This window comes from Pelobates fuscus, chromosome 10, assembly GCF_036172605.1.
Source record: "Pelobates fuscus isolate aPelFus1 chromosome 10, aPelFus1.pri, whole genome shotgun sequence".
In the NCBI taxonomy this organism is placed as follows: Eukaryota; Metazoa; Chordata; class Amphibia; order Anura; family Pelobatidae; genus Pelobates; species Pelobates fuscus.
In genome coordinates this window covers 81225020-81252280 of record NC_086326.1, presented here as the reverse complement: position 1 = coordinate 81252280, position 27261 = coordinate 81225020, and the positions used below count along the sequence as shown (strand labels likewise).

The window sequence follows — 27261 nt, the reverse complement described above, 5'->3', positions numbered from 1 at the left end:
CCCTGTAACAATGAACTGACTTAGCTATAAATCTGTCTTCCATTATTATTGCGGGGGGATCATTCAGTTTGCACATCCCTGCATAATTAATGTTCGAATAAAAAAGTTTTATTGCGTGGGATAGAGCAACATACCTACCTCATCACTTGGGCAACCTTGTTAGAAAGACTGATTAGCACATGACCCTAGATTTTGCAGTAAACTGTTATTTAGGACATTCTAATGGAGGAGTCACGTTGTTACCACTCAACTCTTACTTTTTAGGGGTTTTTTTTGGTAACTGAGTTGCAGCTTTGCAAACAATTTGTTTGGCCTTGAATTCAGCATGTCACAAGTGACCTTTTCACCAGTTTCAGTAGCCTCTCAGACAATGTTCTTTGTGATTACAGCCTTTTATGCTCAATACATAACTTCTTCACATTGTATTTTTTTTTGATTGTTTTATTACTCCAAACAAGCATATATCGCAAATTCCTATACTCGCATCTGTACTTTTCATATTTGAATTCTCTATACAAATGTGAGATTTGTGTGTGTGTGTGTGTGTGTGTGTGTGTGTGTATATATATATATATATATTGGTATATATGTATGTATATTTGTGTGTTTGTGTGCCTCTCTCCCTGGGGAAGTCTTCAGTACACTGCCCTCCGCAAAGGTGACCCCCTGAAGAAACCCCTTTCGTGACCTGCAGGGTAGCAAGATTACAACCTAGCCCAACAAATTGCAGTGACCGAAGGGGTAGCAATATGGCAGGTAATGGAGGAATTTCTCGGATACAGGATTTTGAAGAATGAATGCCTTAATACATAAGAATACAAAAGCAAGATGAATCTGTTATTTTATACCTTCATTTCTCCTTCATTTTCTTCTGCTTTGCTGGTTCAGGGATTTTGGAGGGTATTGGCCCTTTAACAAAGGGCATTTCAATCCTTGTTTCGCGTTTTCTAGGTGTCTGGCCCAGTGCTCAGGTTGGTGTCCCCTTCCGCAAATGCGCCCGCGCAAGCTATTTGCGTACTTTGTATCACGCATTCACATTAATTTCTTTATAGTTTGCATTATTCCCTGGCTCGTGCACCCGCGTTAGGCTCATTGCCGTTTACGCATATGCGATTAGGTGCCCACGCGAAACCTGTACATGCACGCTGTTTGTTGGATTCCCTGTTTCAGGAATATTAGACTGCACCCGTACGAACTAAAGTATCTTGTTCGTGCGGTCACGTTCATTTAGTTTTGCCACAAAGGTGCTTGCGTTCGGGGCATTACATTTTTGTGTATGTGCGAACCTTCAGATTTGAGCTTGCATAGTTGGCCCCCAATAGTAAAACTTAGTATAAGGGGAATTGACCCTAAACGTACCAGGAGGTCTTCTATCCAAAAGGAGAAACAGCTAATATAGAATAAAAAATGAATTAAATAAACTTATTTTCAATTCATGTATTGAATACAAGCTGAAGCACTTGGATATAACAGGATATAATAATCCCAGCAGCAATGTGTTTATGCGTTCTGCTGGACTAGGATACTGTCTGTTGAACTGAACCTGTGTAATAGCGAACAAACACCTAAATGTGATCTATTAGTTTAGCTGTGTTAGCTACTGCTCAGACATTAAATAGCTTGTCAGAATCTGTAATAATAGAGGTAAGTAGCCCCTAGTGCTTAAGCTTCAAAAACAATCCGTTGTTTTCAGTAAGAAACTTTAAAATTTATTTTCACAACATCATCAGTGGTAAAAAATATCAAAAACGTAGTACATAGTATATTTAGAAAGTGTACATAAAAAAAGTCTATGGGTATAGTTACAGAGTCCTTTGGGATAGGCAAATTCCAAATGGAGTGGTTCCTCGCTGAGCCTCTGGCCGGTCAAGAGGTAACAGTGGGAAAAAAACCGGGAAGATAGGTTTGAAAATCGTCTCGTGCGTCTCACTCTATGTTGGTCTGCTTTCTCCTGGATCTCTGTACAGTTGCGGCTGGTGCCGAAAATGCCTTACGCGTTTCGTGACTGATGTCACTTCATCAGAGGCTTGTAGTCTTCAGAGAGCAGTGGATGTTCTTATATACCATCCATTTATTGGGATATCTTGTGCAGCTTTGAACTCTGATCCAAACAGTGTAAGGATCACAGATAAAGTGATTAATTGATTCTAGAGAGTTCAAAGCTGCACAAGATATCCCAATAAATGGATGGTATATAAGAACATCCACTGCTCTCTGAAGACTACAAGCCTCTGATGAAGTGACATCAGTCACGAAACGCGTAAGGCATTTTCGGCACCAGCCGCAACTGTACAGAGATCCAGGAGAAAGCAGACCAACATAGAGTGAGACGCACGAGACGATTTTCAAACCTATCTTCCCGGTTTTTTTCCCACTGTTACCTCTTGACCGGCCAGAGGCTCAGCGAGGAACCACTCCATTTGGAATTTGCCTATCCCAAAGGACTCTGTAACTATACCCATAGACTTTTTTTATGTACACTTTCTAAATATACTATGTACTACGTTTTTGATATTTTTTACCACTGATGATGTTGTGAAAATAAATTTTAAAGTTTCTTACTGAAAACAACGGATTGTTTTTGAAGCTTAAGCACTAGGGGCTACTTACCTCTATTATTACAGATTCTGACAAGCTATTTAATGTCTGAGCAGTAGCTAACACAGCTAAACTAATAGATCACATTTAGGTGTTTGTTCGCTATTACACAGGTTCAGTTCAACAGACAGTATCCTAGTCCAGCAGAACGCATAAACACATTGCTGCTGGGATTATTATATCCTGTTATATCCAAGTGCTTCAGCTTGTATTCAATACATGAATTGAAAATAAGTTTATTTAATTCATTTTTTATTCTATATTAGCTGTTTCTCCTTTTGGATAGAAGACCTCCTGGTACGTTTAGGGTCAATTCCCCTTATACTAAGTTTTACTATTCCAGAGCTCTAATGGGGAGCTCATTTACCAGTTGAGGACTTCTTCTTATTTTATTCTTATATTTTAAAACTCTATTGAATTAACCATTTTTTCCACTCATCCAGGGTAGATTTTTCCACCCATATCTATGGCCCCCAATAGTGTCAGGATGACCTCAGATGCCATTTAAAGGCACCGAACTTCATTTTCTGGTGCCATTGTTTTTGTTCCAGATGTTGGTTGCTCTTCATTTATTGCACTTGGGATATTCTTCTTCAAGCCTCAGCAAGGTAAGATGAATTTAAAGGCATATCACTCCTTTTCTTTTCCTTTCAGAATTTCAAATTTTGAGATTCTAATTCTATTTTCTCTTGAAGATGGACAAGGATAGATCTCGCTCCAGGGATTCTGGTTCTGCCTCGCATGATAAAAGGTCACACTCTAAGTCATATAGATAAGTCATGCTTTATCTCCTTTCATTCGTCTTCATTTATCTTCACTCTTTGGGATTTTATTTTCACATAAGAGTACATACTAATGCTCCCCTATTATGACCGTACTACGGGGAAAAGAGCATCTGGATCATCCAGAGGGAAGTCACCCAGAAGGACACAGTGTGAAAACTGCAATAAGAGGGCCATGGAAGGAACGCCTCTGTACTGAATGCCTATCGGAGGCTGCAGGTCCTGACATAATTCAGTTTATTAAGGAGGCGGGCCATTCTCGTAAAATTTTCCTAATTTTTCTCAATATGATTCAGAGGAGGAGTTCATGGAAACAGAATCCTTCCGGTAATTTGCATCTTCTGAAGATACACAGCAATCTCCAGAATTTATTGAACCAGCAGAGGTGAATAATTTTATCTCAAGGGTACGCAAAGCTTAAAGCCTTAAAGAGACTCAGAAGGAAGAACCATCTACTTCTAGTCGTTTCTTTACAGACCTCAGGAAAAAGAGGGCTTCTTCCCCTGTGCATGACACCATCAAAGAACTGATTAAGGACGAATGTTCCGCATCAGAAAAACTGACTTTCTTGACTATATCATATTAGCAGTAGGGATGCAGAGACATGGGACTCAGCCCCGAAAGTAAATGCGACCAAAAGTCAGACTAGCCAAACGCACCACTCTACCAGTTGACAATGCAGGCTCCTTTAACGATCCTATGGACAGAAAGATGGACTCTAATCTTTGAAGTGCATACGTAGCATCAGGCACTGGCCTACACTCAGCGGTAGCTCTCACCTCGGTTTCCAGAGCTTTAAAGGTGTGGATGGAGAATCTGGAAGAGGATATCAGAGAGGGCAGGAGCAGATGGAGACCCTTGAGAATATAAAGCTGGCTATAGATTTTTCTTCAGAAGCTGCAGTGGATATAGTAAGAGCTTTCTCCAGAAATTTGAGTCTTTCCATGACCGCTAGAAGATCCCTTTAGCTCAGATCCTGATCAGCGTGTTCCTCCTCCAAGCACAGTTTGTGTACACTTCCCTTACATGGAGATATGTTGTTTGGCAAAAACCTGGATGACTGTATTAAGAGCAGTGGAAGGGAAAAGAGCTTTATTTCCGCAATATCACAAAACCAGGCCTTTTTGTCCTAAAAGATCCACAGGGAATTATTCATTTTAGGACAACAGAGCATACAGAACAGGAAGAGAATATGGAAGATCCCAATCCTGGATAGGTGGCCAATCGGGTTTCAGAGGAGGAAGGTCCAGAGGGAATATGTCTGCCAAGAACCCGAGATCCTTATGACTCACAGTCCGGAGGAGTAGGAGCACATCTGCTCCTATTCAGAAAGGCGTGTGAAATCTCTATGCAAGACAAGTGGGTTTTAGACATAATCCAGAGAGGATACTTCCTAGAGTTCTTCCAAGAACCTCCGCAGTGTTCATTCCAGGTTACAAAATGGCCAGGAGACAAAGAAAAGAAAGTGGCCTTGCAGGAATTTGTTCCCTCCAAAGTCGAGGAGTGATAGTGCAAGTTCCAGATCCAGGCAAGACTCATGGTTTCTACTCGCATCTCTTTCGAAAAAAAAAAAAGCTTCAGGTGGATGGAGACCCATACTAGATCTACACAGACTGAATCTTCACTTAAAGATCAGAAAATTCAGGATGGAATCTCTTCAGTCTTTCATAAAGGCAGTGTTCCCGGGCCAATGGTTAATGTCAAAAGACTTATTGGACGCTTATTTCCACATTCCCATTGCGCCTCAACATCAACAGGGTCACTTTAAGTTCAGAGCACTTCCCTTTGGATTACGCACAGCCCAAGAACATTTACAAAGATTCTAGTGGTTCTGATTGCAGACCTAAGGAAGCAGGGGATATCCATTTACCATTACCTGAATGATATCATTATAGTAACAGACAACAAAGTGACCTTAGCCTTGCATGGACAGATCTGCCTCAAGTTCGTTCAACAACATGGATGGAAAATAAACTTCAAGAAGAGCCATCTCTTCCCTACTTGGACAATGGTATACCTGGGTGCTCTATTCGATACTTCCAGAGTTAAGGTCCAGCTGTCTCAAGTAAGAATTTGCAGACCAACAACAAAAGTAAGAGATGTTGGCTCACAGATTGACTACAGCAAGGAAAGCCATGAGTCTTCTAGGGTCAATGTCTTCCACCATAGGGCTGACTAGATGGGCCCAGTGGAGAATGAGGATATTTTAGTCCAATTTCATTCACCAATTTACATCACAAATCTTCATCAAGCCATCAAAGTCCCACTAGAGGTTCATCAATCCCTGATCTGGTGGTTAAGGAAAGACTCCCTCTCCAAAGGTTCTCCACTGGGAGAAGTAACCTGGTCAGTAATTACAACAGATGCCTGCCAGTGGGGCTGAGGAGCCCATTATCTAGAGAAATTTGCTCAAGGAGAATGGAAATTCAAGACAACCAACATTCCCTCCAATCTCCTGGAACTTCGAGCAGTGATGGAGGCCTTAAAGTATTTCTCCCCCCAGAATCTTCACCAGTGGGTAAAGATAATGTCAGACAATGCTGCAGTGATGGCCTATATCAATCATCAGGGTGGGACAAGGAGTCGTCAGATGATAACGAAGCAGCTTATGTCTTGGATGCAAACACTAGGCATGTGCATGGGGAAAATTTGCGGTTCGGTTCGGCATTCTGAAATTCGTGACTTCGGCAATTCGGCACTTCAACACTGCGGAACTTCAACACTGCGGAACTTCAACACTGCGGAACTTCGCCACTGCGGAACTTCGCCACTGCGGAACTTCGCCACTGCGGAACTTCGCCACTGCGGAACTTCGCCACTGCGGAACTTCGCCACTGCGGAACTTCGCCACTGCGGAACTTCGCCACTGCGGAACTTCGCCACTGCGGAACTTCGCCACTGCGGAACTTTGGCACCACTTCGGAACTTTGGCACCACTTCGGAACTTTGGCAGAACTTTGGCACTTTGGCACTTTCGCACTTCTATTGCAGCCGCTTAGTAGATAACTCCCTAATTCCCACGGTATTAGGGAGCTATCTACTAAAAGGCTGAAAGACCTAAATTGGTCTTTCAGTTAAATTTACTAATACTAAGTAAAAATGACTTGGTATTAGTAAATTTTGCCCCTACTCGCTATACTGCGAGTAGGGGCATGTCTAGTAAACAGTGAGCAGCCTATGGCTGCTCACTGTTTAAAATAAAAAAAAGGCCCTCCCCGACGGGTGGGGTCCCTAAAGTAAAACGATGGGGGGGACCTATTGTCCTCCCCACCGGCCCCCACCCCTGAGCGGTGGGTGGTGGCCCTAAATTGGTATGGGGGGACCTAATGTCCTCCCCCCTCGCCCCCACCCCTGAGCGGCGGGTGGGGGCCCTAAATAGTAATAGGGGGGGGACCTGATGTCCTCCCCCCCCGGCCCCCACCCTGAGCGGGTGGGGGCTCTAAAGTAAAACGATGAGAGTTATGAGTCAAATTACACAGCGTGGGAAAATTCCAAAGAACTTTCCCACGCTGTGTAAAATGACACAGAGCACTCTGATTGGTGGATTTCAAACCAACCAGTCAGAGTGCTGTGACAGGTAAATGTAGAGACTTACTGGTAGTCTCTTCATTTACCTGTCAGAGCACTCTGATTGGATGGCTTAAACCCACCAATCAGAGTGCTCTGAGCCTAATTGCAGGGTGGGGCAAGGATTTATAAGCCTTCCCCCGCCCTGCAGAGCTCAGTCTGCGCAGAGCCCTCCATGGGTGAAGAAGGATTATTTTTTTGGCGCTCGTTTTTTTTTTTTTTATTGCATCGGTTATTATGTTTTTTTATTTGGCCTTTTTTGGGTCTGAAAAAAGAAGATTTTAGAAGAAAGAAAACATCGAATGGTAAGTTATTATTTTTTTTTTACAGGTTCTTAGTTAAATGTCCCCCCTCATTATTTTTAGGGTGAGGGGGGTAAGTAGGGGGATAATTTTTTTTGGGGTGGGAGGGGATGACTAGGGGTTTGGGGACCCCTAGTCACCTGGGGGGGCATTTTTTTAGGGCCCCCACCCGCCGCTCAGGGGTGGGGGCCGGGGGAGGACAGTAGGTCCCCCACCTATTGGTATTTAGGGCCCCCACCCCTGAGCGGCAGGTGAGGGCCCGGTGGGGAGGACCTTAGGTCCACCCCCTTTTTAGGATTTAGGGCCCCCACCCGCAGCTCAGGGGTGGGGGCTCGGGAAGGGGGGCCTTTTTTTTTTTTTAACAGTGAGCAGCCACAGGCTACTCACTGTTTAATAGACATGCCCCTACTCACAGTATAGCGAGTAGGGGCATAATTTACTAAGTATTAGTAAATTTGGCTGAAAGATCAATTCAGGTCTTTCAGCCTTTTAGTAGATAGCTCCCTAATGCCGTGGGAATTAGGGAGTTATCTACTTATTCATTCCTGTCATTACATTGACTGGCCAAGTAACTTACATTTTATATGAATGTATGTTACTTGATTGTTGCAAGTGTTGCAAATGCTTACTGCTGAATGCTGGATATGTTTGTATACTTTTTATTTCAAATTGTATACAATGTAAAATTTTTCTTCTTTCACTGGGTAAGTATATTAGTACTTAGGCAAAACTGTGCTTCGACACTTTGACACTTTGACACTTTGACACTTTGACACTTTGGCACTTTGGCACTTTGGCACTTTGGCACTTTGGCACTTTGGCACTTTGGCACTTTGGCACTTTGGCACTTTGGCACTTTGGCACTTTGGCACTTTGGCACTTTGGCACTTTGGCACTTTGGCACTTTGGCACTTTGGCCACTTCGGCACTTTGGAACATCAGCAATTCGGACATTCGGAAGTACCCGAATGTCCGAATTCTCCAAAATTCATATTCGGACCGAAACGAATTGCACATGTCTAGCAAACACACCTAGCAGGTTTGGGAGCAATACACTTACCAGGAGTGGTGAACTCAGTAGCAGATTACCTAAGCAGATTTCAGGTGGATCTAGGAGTGGAGCTTATTAAGCAACGTGTTCCAGTTGATTGTGAAGAAATGGGGTCATACTCGGGTAGATCTTATGGCCACAAGGAAAAACCGGTACAGAGATTCTTCATGAAAGTCAAAGACCCCCATGCTCTTGGAAGAGATGATCTGTCTTGCAGATGGAGATTCAGTCTGGGTTATGCATTTCCTCTCTTCCCTCTCATCTTTCCAGTTTTGAGAAGGCTGAGACAAAGTACGTCAATCATCCTAGTGGCTCCGCAGACCTTGGTTCCCTCTTCTCATGAGCCTTTGCCAGGAACCTCGATTTCAGCTTCCAAGAGTCCCAGATCTCCTACATCAAGGTCCTGTTCTCCATCACGATCCAGCATCACTCAACCTGATGTCATGGAATTTGTGAAGGAGGGGTTAAAGGACAAAGGTTTCTCTCAAGCAGTCATCAACACTCTTTTACAAGCAAGAAAGCGCTGTACATCATCCACATATTATAGAGTTTGGGATGTGTTTTCCTCCTGGGCATCATCCAAAGACATACATATCCAAAGACCTTTCACTAAGGACATATTGGAATTCCTGCAATCTGGCTTAGATAAAGGACTTGGTTTCAAAAGTGTACACGTGTGTGTGTGTGTGTGTGTGTGTACACAATATAACATGGCAATAAAAACAGACTGCAGAATCCTCCATGGACAGAGCCCTTTTCCTCTCTGTCATGAGTAGTGACAGCTGGGTGCTTGACGAAAGATAGCATCACCTTTTTGTCAAGTGTAGGAAAAATACCAAAATAGCGTATCTTTTGACTGCATTGAAATTTCTGTGAAATTCCAACAAAGTTAATGTAAGTATTTCACAAAAACGTTATCTGTATGAAATATAAATTTTTGGGAGGGGGGTGACGGTGATGCTTTAAATAACGCTGGAAATAGAGCATTTCCTGTATTCCCCCGGTAATTGAACAGTCAGTGAAATTTGCCGCTAAGCATTCAATACATAGAAGATCCCTGAATTCACACTTTTGGAGGATTTGGAATACAGACAAACTTGTGAAGAACCGAATGAATTATCTTGATATTAGAGCAGAAGCCATAACAGATGTTATTTAAATATTAACGATATCAGCAATAACTTGTAAATCCACAGTGCCCGAAGGAACTGCTGTAGTATGTAAAACTATTTCTGTTGAAGGAATATACGAAATAATAAAAAGTCATCTTTATTTCCCATTCTGCAAGAAATAAACAATTTTACTTTGTTATTCATTACATTTATGAATTCCCAGAAGTGAAAGGTTTATGTAGGTTTTAAAGGAGCACAGTGCACTGTAACAGGATATGGTGTGAAATGTGCCCTGGAACCCTCCCATGGCACATGGGGTAACTTTCTGAAAAATATAGTAAGCTATATAGAAAGCTCCCCATGATTGTAACCCCCGTAAAGATGGTGATAGAACTTTAATCAGCACTTTACAGAAGGATTTCAAAGAAACACAAAGGAAGCCAGACAAAAGAAAACACCCACACCTCTTAATGTTATGGACTCTTTTTTACTATTTTTATTAGACATGTGCACCAGTGAAATTTTCGTTTTGGACTAAATAAAAATTGAATTTGTCAATCCCGAATTTCGGCCGTAAACCATTCAGTTTCGAACAAAATTCGTTAACATTTTTTTTGTTTTCGTCCATTAGGACGAAAGTAGCACTGCGCATGCACAATAAAAAAATAACCCCCCTCTGCATTAAAATCTATGGCGTGTCACTATGAACCTCATATTAATAATAGGGAGGTTAAATCCTCCGCATACCCCTACTCACGGCATGAGTAGTGGCATGTCGCCTAAACAAATGTAAAACTACTAGTCACTAGTGCAATAAGGGGGGACCTGGCACAGAGTGCTACGGTAAGAATATGTGTAACCAAAAGTTATAGCAAGAACTATAACAATGTTGCAATATGAAAAAGTGGCGATTTAGATCAAAATAGCTACTTTTCACACTTCTATATAGGATACATTTATATCCAGTTTTAAATTACAGTGAGCAGCCACTGATTATTGCTATTGCTGCCCAGTTGCTAGTCCAATAAGGGGGAACTGGCACAGGCCCAGGGTCGGACTGGGGATACAAAGCAGCCCTGAAAAAAAAAATATATGCCAGCCCCATAAATCAATGCGCCATATATTGTCGCATGTAATATGTAAGGCTATGTCTTGCCACCCCAGATGATTGAGTGATATATATATATATATCTCAATATCAAATATATATTGCTTTTTCTAACCTCAAATATTGGTCCCTTCAGAGTAAAACGTTGTAATTGTAATTGTACAGTAAGCATTCTTACATTCAGACACAGACCATCTCATTGACACACACAAGCTCATTGATACACAGCCTCATAGACAAACAATCTCACTGAAATACATGAGCCCATTGACATAAAAACACAAGCTCATTCTGTAGGAGGCGTGCACACACACACACACACACACACACACACACGTGTAAGCAAGCTCACTCAATAGCAGGCGAACACACAGCTTAAAGTAGTGGTTCTGGTGTTTATAGCCTGTCCCTGCAGGCTTTTCAATGTAAACACTGACTTTTCAGGGAAAAGGCAGTGTTTACATTGCTTCCTAGTGACAGTCACTCAGACGGTCACTAGACCTACATTCAGGGCCTCCATGCTCTGGAGGCGCTGAACATTCCCCATAGAGATACATTACATAGTTACATAGTTACATACATAGTTACATAGCTGAAAAGAGACTTGCGTCCATCAAATTGAAGCACAATTTTGCAACAAGCTAGGAAAAAAATTCCTTCTTGACCCCAGAATGGCAGTCAGATTTATCCTTGGATCAAGCAGTTATTACCCTACATTGAAAGATTATATCCTTGAATATTCTGTTTTTGCAAGTATGCATCTAGTAGCTGTTTGAACATCTGTATGGACTCTGATAAAACCACTTCTTCAGGCAGAGAATTCCACATCCTGATTGTTCTTACAGTAAAAAACCTTTCCTTTGCCTTCGACAAAATCTTCTTTCTTCCAGTCTAAACGCATGGCCTCGTGTCCTATGTAAAGTCCGGTTTGTGAATAGATTTCCACACAATGGTTTGTATTGGCCCCGAATATATTTGTATAATGTTATCATATCCCCTCTCAAGCGACGTTTTTCTAAACTAAATAGGTTTAAATGTGTTAACCTTTCTTCATAGCTGATATGTTCCATTCCTTTTATTAATTTTGTAGCCCGCCTCAGCACTTTTTCTAGTGCCATAATATCCTTCTTTAGAACAGGTGCCCAAAATTGCACAGCATATTCAATATGTGGTCTTACCAGTGATTTATAAAGAGGCAAAATTCCCGAGAATGAATGCCCTTTTTCATGCATGACAACACCTTACTGGCCTTGGCCACTGCTGATTGACATTGCACATTGTTGCATAGTTTGTTGTCTATAACAATTCCCAAGTCCTTTTCGTGTGTTGTTATCCCTAATTCGCTTCCATTAAGGGTATACGTTACTTGTGTATTCTTTACGCCGAAGTGCATAACTTTGCATTTTTCAACATTAAACTTCATCTGCCATTTGAGTGCCCAGTCCTTCAGTCTATCTAGATCCCTCTGCAGCAAAGTAATATCTTGCTCACATTGTATTATTTTACAAAGTTTTGTGTCATCTGCAAACACTGAAACATGACTTTCAATGCTGTCTTCAAGATCATTTATAAACATGTTAAATAGAAGGGGTCCCAGAACAGACCCTTGAGGGGGAAACCACTTGCCACCTCTATCCAGCTTGAAAATTTACCATTAATGACAACTCTTTGTACTCTGTTTTTAAGCCAATGTTCTACCCAAGAACAAGCATTTTCATCTAGACCGATTTCCTTGAGTTTGAACACTAATCTATTGTGTGGAACTGTATCAAATGCCTTGGCAAAATCCAAATAAATCACATCCACTGCAACACCCTGATCTATACTTCTACTTACTTCTTTGTAGAATGCAATCAAGTTAGTTTGACATGACCTGTGCTTCATAAAACCGTGCTGATTTTTGCTGATAACCATGTTCTTCTCAAGGAATTCTTGAATATTATCCCTTAATAACCTTTCAAATATTTTACCAGCCACAGAAGTTAAGCTCACAGGTCTATAATTTCCAGGCAAGGATTTTGAACCCTTTTTGAATATAGGAACCACATTTGCTTCCTCCAATCCTCCGGAACACTTCCTGAAAGAAAAGAATCTTGAAAGATTAAAAACAGAAGTTCACTTATTTCTACACTTAGTTCCTTATGTACACGTGGATGGATACCGTCAGGCCCTGGAGCTTTGTTTATATTCACTTTCTTTAGTTGCTGCAGCACCTTGTCTTGAGTTAACCAATTACAATTATTCTGCAAGTTTTTAGTAGCAATCATTTGCACATCTATTGCCATGGGTTCTTCCTTAATATATACGGAGGAGAAATAGTTATTTAAAATTCCTGCCTTTTCCTAGTCTTCATTAACCAACAACCCCATTGGTTTTTAGTGTACCTACACTTTCATTTTTGTTTTTTTTAGAATTTATGTACTTAAAAAAATGCTTTGGGGTTGGTTTTGCTCTCTTTAGCGATCATTTTTTCATTTTGAAGTTTAGCAAGTCTAATTGCCTTTTTGCACGCATTATTTGCTTCCTTATATCTTTTATAAGATGCATCTGATTTGTCCGATTGAAATGCTTTAAATGCCCCTTTCTTATTTTTAATCTCTTGTTTTACTTCTCTACTAAGCCACATTGGTTTTAATTTGTTTCTTTTATATTTATTTCCCAATGGTACATACTGAGAAATGTACCTTTCTAATATTTGTTCGAAGATGATCCATTTATCCTCAGTGTTCTTTTCACTAAAGAGTTTATGCCAGTCAATATATTGTAAAGCTTCCCTTAACTTATTGAAATTGGCCTTTTTAAAATTATACATTGATTCAACGCATCTCTATGAAGAGATGCTAATTGGTATAGCGTTTTGCAGTCAATCCTATGGCAGGGCTTGATGATCTCAGCCATAGAGGCAGGGCCAGTTGAGGGGAGACCAGCACGGCGTAAAAAAAAGTGAGTAAAATCAAGAATTTTAAACACACACACACACACACATACACCATGACAGACACACACACACACACATACCATAAGACACACACACACACACACATATACCATGACACACACACACACACACACACACACAGACCATGACACAGACAGACACCATGACACAGACACATATTACCTGTGGGGTCGTGCAGGGCAGACAGGTGGGTGTGCGGGCGCTAGGGGAGCTGTGCTGTCACTGCTCCCCGCGCGCAGCTTAATGAGACCGTGGCCCTGGTCTCATTAAGTAGCGAGCGAGGGCGGGGGAGCAGAGACAGAACAGCCAGCAACCCCAGCGGCGCCATCCCAGCACACCCAACTTTCTGCCTGGCCCCAGGTGCCGATGGTCCACCGGGAAATTTCCCGGTATCCCAGTGGGCAGTCTGGCCCTGCACAGGTCCCCTTGTTCCCCCATTGGCGGGGGAACACAAATAACTTAAATGGGGGGGACATAGTGCCCCCCCCGTGACCCGCAGATTGGGGCTATTAATATAAACGGGGAGACCTAATGTCCCCCCCAGGTTCCCACCCATGAGTGGCATGTGGGGACCCTAAATATATAAATAATGGGGGGACCTAATGTCCCCACCCATGAGTGACGGGTGGGGACCACAAATAAATAAATAATGGAGGGGACCTAATTTTTCCCCCAGGTCCCCATCCAAGAGGAGCGGGTGGAGGCCCTAGATATTTAAAGGGGGGACCTAATGTTCCCCCCCGAGTCCCCACCCATGACCGGCAGGTGGGGACCCTAAAAAATTAAATAATGGGTGGGGACCTAATGTCCCCACCAATGACAATGATATTGCCTTTTTATAAGCCTTTTCCCACTCTGCGGAGCTCATTCGGTGCTGTGCCCTCGCTGGGTGAAGGATTTTTAATTTTTTTTTGCACCAGGATAATTTTCTTTCTTTTTTGCGCTTGGGTTTTTTATTTTTTTTTATTTTAACAGTTGCAACGGATATTATGAATTTTTATTTGGCCTTTTTTGGGGCTGAAGAACGAAGTCATCTAATGGTAAGTATGACATTTTATTTTACAGGGTTAGTTTATTGCCCCCCCCCTCTCAGATGAGGGGGGAAAGACTAGGGGCTTGGGGACCCCTAGTCACATTATTATTTGTGGTCCCCATAATTTATTTAATTAGGGGGACCATTTGCCGTTTCGTTTATATTTCGTATGTGGTGCTTTCGTTTACGTTTTAGTAAACGAATACGAAAACAACGTGAATTTTTTTTAACGAAATCGTATTCGTACGAAACTGAATGCACATGTCTAATTTTTATTGAGATTACCATCATGGTATACTTTCTTCATAGCCTACTATACTTTGCTGTATGTGTACAAGGAATTAGCTTCCTTGCTGGGTGCCTTCTCAATAGGGATTCAGGAAATGCAACAGTGTCATGCTCCATGCGGCCTAATATATATTAAGTACAGTAACTTACCTAGGGTCCACTGGGCGTCAGTGCCACCTTCTTGGTCTGACTCCAGAAAAAGCAGTGTCTGGCACATGGTGGACCCCTGGTATGTTGTCATTGTATGTTGACATACTCCATAAACATAGTGAAATACCTATTCCTCCAGAACTGAACATAAAGGTCAGAATAAAAGGCAATAGAGCCATCTTCAGTATAAGTTAAAGGACCACTATAGTCACCCAGACCACTTCAGCTTAATGAAGTGGTCTAGGTGCCAGGTCCCCCAGGTTTTATCCCTTCAGATGTAAACATAGCAGTTTCAGAGAAACTATGTTTACATTGCAGGGTTAATCCAGCGTCTAGTGGCTGTCTTCCTGACAGCCGCTAGAGGCGCTTCTCTGATGCTGAATGCAAAAATCGCATTCAGTGTGCAGAACGTCTATAGGAAAGCATTGAGAAATGCTTTCCTATGGGTGTTTATAATGCGCACGGCTCAGGCCACGCATGCACATTCCGCTCCACTCGGAAGCTGACGTCTCAGTGGGAGGAGAGGTCACCAGCGCTGAGGGAGCCAAAACATTAAAACCACCTAATATTCTCCTAACGCAAGCTCCAGAGTACAATTTCTAGCTACCAACTTCCACAGGGTGCACTCCGAACACTCAGTCTCTCTGTGTGTCCATTCGGAGACTCACTCTGTACTTCAGGAGCCCACTCACTCAAAGGAATGATCATATCAAGGCTTAGAATGGTACTATAACCACTCTATATTTGTGGGTTTAATTCTACTAGAGTCTGTCTGTTCATGTATAGCTTGGAGGAAAGATGAGACAGGAAGGATATGAGACACTTTTAAATACATAAATGGAATCAACACTGTAAACTACTTAAATTAGAGGTGCAAAGTTTTACAAAATAATATCAGTAATATAAGTATTACTTTACAGAGAGGGTAGTGGATGCATTAAATAGGCTTCCTGTTGAAGTAGGAGAGGTTAACACAGTGAGGGAGTTTCTGCTATCCTAACTATAAGATAAGGCCAGGGACTAATGAAAGTATTTAGAAAATTGGGCAAACTAGATGGGCCGAATGGTTCTCATCTGCCGTCACATTCTATGTTTTGATTTATTGAAGAGCGTTGCACTAGGATTGTCACTATTTTTATTTATAAATCCTTTGGATCAACGTAAAGGACAGTGTGCAAGTATACTGATTTTACTCTTTCATTGCTATAAAATAACTTTTTTATTTATTTATTATTTTTATGCACATTATTTGGCTTGTAGTACTGGAAGAATTTATGAAGTATTGCAATTTTATTTGCATGATAAATATGGTCACAGTTGCACATTAAATTCTTTATTTGCATGGTATATATTTCTAATGTTTAAGATATTTGTTATCACTTTTTATGGATTGTTATGGTATATAATTTATATTGCGCACCATTTATTAGTATGTGTAAAATAGGTTTAAAAAAAATCTCATAAAGAAATGTCTTGGCTGTAAACGGTCGACATGGGAGAGTGCTACCTGCCAAAGATGGTTTAGGATTGACCTGGATTTAATGTTATATGTAGGGCAACGGCTTACTTCTTTCTATGTCTCAAGCACTAAAACATGATTTATTCAGATTCCAGTTAAGCCAAACTAGCATGCGGGTTGAAGATAAATGTTTTGTTCCATAAATGTTTTACAGTTTACTGTAAAGTTTGCAATTCTGCAGTGATATTTTTACCTTTTTGGATGCCTCATTTCCAGCCAAGTATATTCTCCCTGTAACCTGGTATCACTTGGTCACAGGACGTCCCCTTCCATTGACTGGGTGCCTTGTTGATCATTGAATTTACAATCATGCCTATAATTAAAAATTCACCATGCCAAATATATATGTCACTGGTGTAAATGTATGTATATGTGTTTAACTTGCATGTGCTAATGGATGTGTGTTTGCAAATCTAGTGTGTGTGTGTGAGTGACTGAGAGTGAGGGACTGTGGCTGCATAGGTTTGTGTCTGTATGCAGTGTTGTACTGTGTTTTTGTTATGTCCAATTACAGTGGCATGTTCTAGCCCAATAACGATACTATTGCATCTCCAGACATTATTTGACCAATCTAACGTATGAGGATTAAAACATTTGCTCCAGCAACTTTTAGAAAGCTAGCCAAATTCTTAGATTTTACCACCTCCTACAGAGTCATTTATTATAGTGTGATTTCTCGGAATTTCAATTTATGATCAAAGTTGCCCAACTGGAAAAATTCTCCAGGTCGCTTCAGCTACTTTGGCGTTAAATTTAAAATTCAATTTGAATTCCCTGCATTCTCGCATTAGTGAATATCCCCCATTATTCTATTGTATAAAAGAAAAAAGTCACAAATATAACAGTAAATGTTTTTTTTAAATAAAAAAAATAAACTTTACGTTCAATTCACTGTGTGTTTTACAGCATCCTCCTGCATGTAGGAGTCTCTTAAAGATTCTGAAACCCTATACTCTCCTTCTAAATGCTACTTTTTGTACAATTATGGTATGAGTGTATAGGAGTTTGTTGTGTATGTATAACTGTGTATATTTGCTTCTTTGCAAAGGTTTTTATAGTTTAACAAATTCAGTTTCATCCCACTAGTGGAACCTAAAACTAGTGGAATCTAAAAGTCTTAATAAAGAGTAAGTGAAGTTTATAACACATTTGTGATTTGTTTTGCCCCTGAAATTAGCTTATTTGTAGTAAAATAGTGTTTATTTAATGAAACTTTTCCATTTAAACTGATTTGAAGAACAAACGCAGGGTATAGGTAGCATTCACAAATAAACAGAGGTTAAAGCTGTGTAGGTGGCAGTGTTAATTTGTTAATTGTGGGTGCAATAACTCCATCAGCTCAGAAATGATTAAATATGCATTTGCGAATTTTCAATATATTGCTTTTTAATGAATTATTTGGTTTGTTTTACAGAGATCTGAAAAAAAATGCATAGGTACTTGCATTTTATGTTGAAAAAGTCCTTGAATTTGTACATTATTCAATTGGATGTAGCAGACGTATTTTAATTTGGAAGGATGGCTCAAACAAGTGGCGTTGTGCGCTTCTTGCCAGAAGGAGACTGCATTCTATCTTCTCCTAGATCCCTTTTCGAAATGGAAGGAAAGCCTTGGCCTCCATCCTTTAATTCTGAAATAGCTTGCAGCACTCAGCGTTGCTATACTCCTAACCTCAACTCTCGGCGGGTCCAAGTTTTGAGAAAGAGTCTTACACCTGAAGCCAGACGTGCTCACCTCGGAATGTATAACAGCACGGGCTCTTTGGTTTGTAATCCTTCGGAGATAACTCAAAGATCTGGAAGAGTAACAGCTCCTTGCAGCCCTTTAAGGAATAGACAAATTGACCCACTTTACTCACCAGGCAGTAGAAGACCTTTAGTCTTCTCTCAAACGGGACAGAGTTCTATTGTAACATTTACATTCGTCAAGAAGTCCAGTGTACAAACTTTAAATGGGATCCCAACACTATGTGATTCGAATCAAGACAAACCGGCTGGTACAGATAAAAGTCAAGAGGAATGTGTTAATACTAATGCTAATACTGAAAAAGAGCTGGGGTCCTGCCAAGGAAAAGATGTCTCAGATGAATGTTGCAATACTGAGCAGAAGGATGGCTCGCCAAAGCATAAAACTCAGTCCCCCCAAGGAGTTGGAACACAGCTGGTTTGTAACAACCCTCAAACAGGCCAGAGGGAGTCTGACAGTGAATCAGGAAGAGGGAGTCCCTGCACTGTGGGTGTCTTAGACTGCCACCTGAGCCTGCAGTTTGACTCTCCTATTAAAAACGTGAATAAAAAAAAATTGACTAAAGATACAGCATCTACAAATAATACTTCTAAAACCTCAACTCCTTTTCAGAGTCCTCTCCTCAAAAGGCATGCTGGAGAAAATCTGTACTGCCACATTGATGAAAAGTCACCTATAAAAACAGCTATAGAGACTAACGAAGAATTAGAGAGCAGGTGTCTAAAGAAATTAGAATCCAAAGACCAGGTATAAGATTCCTCTACTTGTGTTTTCTAACCTAAGCAGTTATGCACCATATCTATATTTCCATTCTATTGATTACTGCTATTTTAATATATTTAGGTTGATACATGGTATCCAAAGGAGGCGTCTTTACACGCACAGAAGATCGCAAAAGCAAAGTGGGAATTTTTTTACGGCTCCCCTGAACAAAGAGCTAGTAAGTATCTGACCGTTCTCTTGTATCTCCATTGTCCTTGTTAACTGTTCAAGCAGTGTATATGGTTGGAATATGGACTTTCGGATCCAAATTTGAATTAACAAATTTTGATCTCACAAATGTCCTAGTCTGTCTGCTCCCTACAACACTTACATATGGCAAAACGGCATTATTGCCTAGTAAATGGCATTTTCCAATACTTCTTTCAAGCCAATGTTTTACAAAGTCTTTATAAAATCGTCTGTGCATATAAATCCGTATCATGAAGAGGTTGCAGAGAGCAGATGCCTCGGGAACAAAAAGCGGTGAAATCTGATTTTATTAACTAAAAAATTTGGCCTTTGGATGTCATGGATGTTTTATTGGCCTCCCAATGAGATGAATAAAATTGTTTAATGTAACATTTAAATTTAAATATCAGAGCACCTTGTGAATATTTGGGAATAACACTGCATATTTTGTTTACTCGTATTGCTGATAAGGGACAGACCAGCTCAGCAGTAAAAATCCCTTGTGTGAACTAGGAATAATAGGATCCATTTGTCATCTCTGTGTGATTTTGTTTCCTTTCATAGCTTGCTGAGAATAATTGGCTTAACTAGTGCAGGGAGCTTTATGATTATGTTGCTGTTGTTTTCATTAATTTATGTTGTACCATGTTGTAATTGATTTTTGAGCATCTTAAAATGTCATCCTGTTGTGAACTATTAAATATGTGTAATGCGTTGGGTGACTCTTTATTGAATGCGTGATAAGGCTGAAAAATTATTGGATGTCAAAATAAACTCATTATATCAATTTGCATTACTGCCATTAAGGACACTTGTCTTCTTAGAGACATATCTCATAATTATGATTAGGCCTATCGAACTTATCACATTGTTCTAATTTCTGCTCCTTCTACATCCTAAACTTTCAGAATATTTATTTTAAGTGCACCTGTCATCCACATATGAGGTTATCAAACATGCCTACAGAGCAAGAGGATTAACACTAAAGTATAAAGTGTGTTCAAGGAGGAGCTAGGAGTAATACCTTGGAATGTACTTTGATTTGGGTTATATGGAACGATAAAAATGGAGCAAATATAGAACTTAATAGTGTAGTATGTCACAGTCAAAAAGGAGTAGGATTAACGGATGCATTTATACTTTATGGAGCATTTCATATACTTGAGGGGTATAATCCAGGCTCATGGGTGTGAGGTGTATCCCTGGTACCAAACTTGCTATTCTGTAGGATATGTAATGAGTCAAACATAAAAAACAGCAAGGCAAATTATAATGTAGGATATTGGTTTGGTGAATAAATACTGGATCAGTAAGTAACTGAAAATGTACTCACATATTACAGAGCCTCTAAATAACTCCTATTAATCAGCGTGGATCGGTACAGTCCCCTCTCTGGAATAAATAGAACTAATCCAAGTCAGCAACATGGTAAATTAATCAAACAGGTAAACAAGACAGAGAAGGATTACAAGAAACTCAGGGTCCAGAACAAAGCCACGACAGAAATAACATTGCGCATCAAGGAACGCACTAAAGGGTACTGAGAACAGAAACCACATTAGGGCACAGCAAATAGTGCGAGGGAAGCTTAAATCCATTTAAGTGTTATTTGATTGGTCTGCGTCATGCCTGTGAGCCCAAACCGTATGTGAACGGGACGCCGGACTGACTTCAACCAGTTGGAGCTGGAAGTGCCCTTTTAAAAATGTGCTCTTGGTGTGATCAGCATTCTTTCCTCTGTAATTCAGGTCATGCGTGACCCACAGAGGATCTCAACCAGCACGAGGACTAAGTAAGGAACTACACGTGTGGGTCTTGTGACCAGATTTGTTTTTTTGTGGAACAGTATTCAAAAACGCTCTATGCACATACATACATACATACATACATACATATATACATGTGTAGCTGTTTAATTATGCTTTTTTTCTTTAACTTGTTTTATGGTATTTTAGTTACCCACAGAACTGGGAACAAAATAGCGAATTAACTCTAACTAACTTTTCTTTCTAAGCTGGGCAGAAATAATTCCATAAGTGATTTACTGTTTCTGCCTGAAACCCAAAAAGTTTAGATACATACATTTCAAAACACTTGAATTATATTAATACACTGAAACATCTATTGAAGTTGGAGATGGGTAAGTTAGTAAATGAGAATTGGGTAAAAGCAAAACATTCACTGAACTATATTAAATGACACAGGACAAAATTCTAAAGCAGATAAGTTGGTTAAACCACTTGGGCCAGTTTGTGTTCACCCATTGGGTTAGTATTTGACATCTGCGTTCGATTTTAAGCAAACTGCGATTTATATGAATTTTGGTGATTGGCAAGTCATCCAAATTTGTAACTCCGATTCGTCATATAATGGAAAAAAAAAATTAAACGAGGAATGAACAAGCTGTTTTGTTTGTTTTGTGATACAAAAGTTCATCCTTGGCACCAAGAAAAAAAGATTTATTAGTAAAAATACAATGACTGAAATTTAGGGGACAGCCACTAAATATTGATTTTACTCACAAATCAAGTGAGCGGTAATCAATAGAGAGAAAAAAAGTAAGAGCAGTTAAAAAAAAAAATCTATGTTTAATAAATATATAAACCTGGATTTATTTATTATACAACTCCATATTTTCCCCTCTATGAATTTCTTCTTCTAACTTGATTTGTGAACATAATGTTTCTGTGTGTTTTTGTTCCATTTTGGTTTGTATGAAGTGTTTTCCCCACAACAATTGAAATGTAGTTATTATTATTTTATTATTTATATAGCTCCATCAGATTCCATAGCGCTGTACAATGGGTTCAAACCAAAACCCCACAAACCCGATTTGCTTGAAAGTATTAGTACTTATATTAGCACAAGTCTACTATTTATGGAACTCATAAAACCACTGATTCTGATCTTTCAGGATTTTTTTTGTTTTTCAGGAATTGTGTGAAAGGATTGGCAAAAAGCAGATGTGGTTGCCATATTTAATAAAAGATCAAATTCTCAGCCCACATTTCCATTTGCAAGCTTCACACCTACGGGTAGAAATATATTTGAACACTTTTAAGGGATACTATTTAGGAATTTATGTCTTTATAAGACATTTGATACAGTTCCACACAAATGAATTCTGGACAAAGTAAAAACAATCGACTTGGATATGGGGTCTCAAAGTACCAGTCCAAGGCCCATCTAAAGTCCCTTATATAGTTTAATGTAGCCCGCTGCCACTCACCCCAAAATAGAGAGGCATGTCTGAGTGCTGGTCATACCTTTCTATGTCTGAGTGCTGGTAGCCTGGTCCATCCACATCAGGGCCACAATTCCACACTTATGTGCTGTGATTGACTATTTCAGTAGTAAAGTTCCAGGATTCTGTAGTTTTCTAAAACTTTAGAGATGAGGCAAACTCATATACTCCATCTAGAGCCTGCCATGCTACAGATGCCGGGGGGAGTGGTAGTATATGTAGCTGTGTGTAAAGGAGTAAGGATTTGTTTGTGTCTGTGTGAATGTAAGTATGGATTTGTGTGTGCCAGTTTGCCTCTGGCAGTATGAGTCTACAGCCCCCATGAAAGATGTCAAGTATACCAGTGTCTCCAACCTAATTTGACTTGGAGACACCTGGTTTAGATAAACATTCTCGAATTGAACAATGGTCTAAATAGTGGAGAGTACTTGTTAATGGAAAAAAATATAGCTGGATAAAAGTGGCAAGTGGACCTTACGATCGTGTTCTAGGTTCATTTCTCTATAATCTGTTTAACAATCTGTCAATGGCTATTGAAAGTGATATGTCAGTGTTTGTTGATGTCACAAACTAGATAAGATAATACAGTGTGACCAAGCTCTTACTTCTCTGCAGTGGAATTTGGATTAATTTAGCAGATTGGGCAGTCATGTGGCAGATGAGGTTCAGGTAAACACAATGTTATGCATTTTCAGATTAGGAACACACAATCAATTTATATCCTAAATTGGACTGAGTTTCTTCTCTAACAATAAATAAGAATGATTTGGGAATAATCACATGCAGCAACCCAGGCAAAAATGTGCGAGGTAGTCAGCAGTTGCAAAGTCCAGTAAGGTACTGTCATACATAAAAAAGCATAACTATTTCCATGATGGAAATATATATATTTTGCCTCTCAATAACTGAATGGTAAGGCCCCACCTTGAATATACAGTGCAGATTTGGGCCTGTGTTTTGAAGAATTATACACTGATCAGCCACAACATTAAAACCATTGAATAACATTGATTGTATTGTTACAGTGGCTCCTGTATAGGGGTGCGATATAGGCAGCAAGTGATCAGTATGATCTTGTATTTCATGTGTTGGAAGCAGAAAACTTAGAAAGCAAAAATATCTGAGTGACAAGGGCCAAAAAGTGATGGCTGATGGTATTCCTGGTATGCAGTGGTTAGTGCCCATGATGACCCCTGTCCACCAATGAAAGAGCCCTCAATGCAGAAGTGAGCATTAGAACTGAACAATGGAGCAATGGAAAAAGGTTGTTTGGTATCATAAAAATAACCTTTTCTTTTAGATCAGATGGATAGCCGGATGAATGCGGATGGATAGCAGGATGCATGTGTATCGTTTACCTGGGGCAGCAGATGAAGCAGGAAGAAATCAGGCAGGCGAAGGCAGTGTTATGCTTTAGGCAATGTTCTGTTGGGAAAGCTTGGGTCCTGGCATTTGTGTAGGGTGGATGTTACTTTGACATGTACAATCTACCCAGAGATTGTTGCAGGAATTTAATTGTTCAGGAATGGTTTGAGAAACATGGCCTTCAAATTCCCAAGATCTCAAACCAATTGAGTATCTGTGGAATGTGCTAGAACAACAAATCCGATTCATAGAGACCATACCTTGCAACGTCCACTTTTTAAAAGATATGCTGCTAATGTCTTGTGCTAGATACTAAAGGACATTCAGAGGTCTTTGGAGTCCATGCCTCAATGCATTAGAGAAGTTTTGGCAGCATGAGGGTGACCTATATATTATTAGGCAGGTGATTTTAATGATGTGGTTGGTCAGTGTATTACAGAACAGGAAAGATGCAGAGACATCAAAATTGATAACACGAAAGAAAGATTGTAGCTTTGTAGAAAGGATGGAAATGTAGTTTACAGGGGTGGTGAGGGGGGGAGGCATCTTAGAGGGGATATTTTAATGTTATGCAAATTTATACAGGTCCCAGTAAAAACCTGGTAACCTGTTCAATAACAAGACCGTGTAAAGGACAAGAGGTTTAGATTTTAGAAGAAATTAATTGTTTACAATCCGAACAACAAAGATATGTGATTCTCTGACTAAAGAGGTTATTTAATCATATTCTGTAGAGCTTTTATTAAAATCGTGAAATTTCTGTGGAAAACCAAGATATTTAAGGATATGATAGGTAATATATGGGAAATAGCTTGTTGATCCAACAAGAAATTAGTAGGACAAAGAACTGAAATTCCTCCAAATTAAAATTTGCACTTTCTTTTGTAAAAACAATAGAAGCAGAGATGTGTGAAAGAGGAACTTGATGAACTTGAGCCATGTTTACCTATTGCTATATAAATATGTAATTAAAACAAATGTAAATTTTATTTTAAGGTTTACAGTTGGGTGAAATCCTATCATCCCCCTGTTCACCCATCTCCACAAACTGCCCGAGGAAGAGAGACTTGGAGCCTTTAATGAATGTATCAGAACATAGCCTGTGTCATGTGGAAGTGGAAATAGAGACAACCCCTTCTGCCAGTGATAAGAATGAAAGCTTTGAGACCGGCATTATCCGTAGAACTATCAAATACTCAGAAACAGATCTAGACTCTGTCCCACTGAGGTGCTACAGAGAGACAAATATAGATGACATACTGGCCGAAAATGATATGTTGGATTCTGCCATTGGCAGTCAAAAAGACAGTGAGAGCAATAAAAGCACTACGGATACCAGTGCTGACAAACAAAATGAGGAAGAATCTCCTGTCCAGGATGTGTCTGGATTCTGCAGTAATGTAACTCAGGAGAATGGTGAAGATGATGAAGATGAGGTTTTTGAAGCAACAAAGTTGGAAGATACAAAAAGGTAATAGATCTAATGGTGAAATAGGCTTTGTATATTGAGCATTATTAACACCAGTGTGGAGACTTTAATTAAAAAGGGTCAGGAAGCTCTACTTAATCTGCATTTGAATTATTTTAATGTTTTGCATTGTTTTTGTCCATTGTTTAACATATTCTGGGACCATACAGACTCTGGTCCCACCTAAAGTATCATTTAAAGGGACACCCCATTCCCCAAATACAAAAAAACGTACATACAAAATCACTTTTTAGTTTATTTACCCTCAATGAAAACATGCATGCATTCAATTATGCATTTTTTTAATTGAGGTAGATTTAAAACCGCATGCAAAAGCTACAGTTCTGTTGTCTGAATCCTTTGCAACTCCCCCCTCCCCTCCACCCTAACCCATCCCAGACTTTCTGTGACTTCCCAATGCAGCTCAATGAGAAGTCTTTGCAAGATAGATGCTTTAGTGCTGATACTATTAATCCCCCCAAAAAGGAAATCCTTGAAGAGAAAAAGAAAAAAAAAAAGTTGGTTCCAGTAGCGCAGTGAGATATAACAGCTTATGTTACAATGAAAGGTTATTTTTTCATTAATCTGAATTGTCTTTAAAATATTACCTTACACATAAATCCATTCTAAAAATGTTGAGGAATCTTTTCTGGAATAAGGAAAAGAACCACTATGTAGACTGGGATACTGCACATAGTTTTTGTTTTTTCGTTGTTTTAAAAAAAAAAAAGAAAAAAAAAAACAAAACTAAACAATAGTTATCCAGGAGAGTTTCACCTTACACTGAGTGGGCAGGGAATGGTTGAAAGAAGCTGAGGTCTCTATTAGCCATTTTCCAGGCGAATAGAACCTTCGTGGTAAATATCTCCTTGCCCCTTCCCCATTTATGTTTGACAGATGATGGATACCAGTAAAACAAAGTGTTCTGAGTGCCTACTAAAAAGAGAGAAGGGGCAGTGTGTGGGTTTCCCCATTTGTTCCCTTTGTATTGTGGGATAGGAATTACTATTGCTGCCAAGCCATCTGAGATTTGGGGATTATTTAATGGATAAACCCGAACAACCAGTTGATTAATATATATTAACCAAAATGTCACCATATATGGAGTATGACTGCCCTCACTTGCAGCACAGTCAGTTGGAGAGAGCATATATACCACAAACATGGCCAGGCATGGAATGGTAGGCATTTCTAAACCATCCCATTTTCAATGCCACTTAGGTATGCCACTTGTTACTTTTTTCCTTTTAAACACAATGTATTACATTTTTTCTGCTCTGTACGTCGCTGGCTCTAAATACATTATCTCTAGTGTCCATAAATACAGGCCCTGGATGTAGCAGTGTCTGAATGAAATGGGCAACGTATGTGATTTTGGTGGATGACTTCAAGAACTAGGGTGCAACTTGGTCCCCTACTGTAGTGTGATTTCATAAAGTTGCTTTACTCATGACAATGTCTTTTGTTTTTCAGGGAGAATGTACAAACACCACTCCGATCTCCACTGCCGTTCCTACTCTGTCACCGACTTTCAGAGGATGGAATGGATTCTTTCAGCAAACATTTTGAGAGTATCATGGAGTCCCACAGAGCCAAGGGCACATCATATTCAAGTCTAGATTCTATTGACATTCTTTCTTCTTCTGTTCAGAATCAAAACAGCTTCTTCACCTTTGAACTTCCAACCCTAACATCAGAAACTCAAAAACAGATTTGCAAGAATGCTCAGTTAATTGAAAACAATTTTGCACCATTGGCTCATCTGGAGGCAGATTCAGGGACAAGTTCCACTACAGATTCTGCCTGGAGTGAAAAAGACGACGACACGGTTCACATTCCAGGAGCAACAAATACATCAGCCAGTTCTTCGCCATCAGAAGACAGCTTAATTATTGTAGCAGATACAGCTATTCAAAGGTATGAAATAGACAACATGATGCATAATGTACATGTATATCTTAATTTTGCACAACCCATGGTAGGGCATGCATTTCAAGAAGAAGAAGAATGATAGAGAC

At 39.9% G+C, this 27261-nt stretch overlaps 1 protein-coding gene across 2 annotated transcripts in view; it reads left to right on the top strand.

The window, feature by feature from the left end:
• Positions 1-17890: 17890 nt before the first annotated feature.
• The window catches only part of PSD (pleckstrin and Sec7 domain containing), a 255001-nt gene continuing 245630 nt past the window's right edge, over positions 17891-27261 (top strand). For both annotated transcript variants that reach the window (XM_063435023.1, XM_063435022.1), the window contains exons 1-4: positions 17891-18962; positions 19059-19155; positions 24772-25246; positions 26717-27160. In XM_063435023.1, coding sequence (XP_063291093.1) covers positions 17988-18962; positions 19059-19155; positions 24772-25246; positions 26717-27160 — 1991 coding nt within the window. In that variant the 5' untranslated portion in view covers positions 17891-17987. The remainder of the gene's footprint in view (positions 18963-19058; positions 19156-24771; positions 25247-26716; positions 27161-27261) is intronic.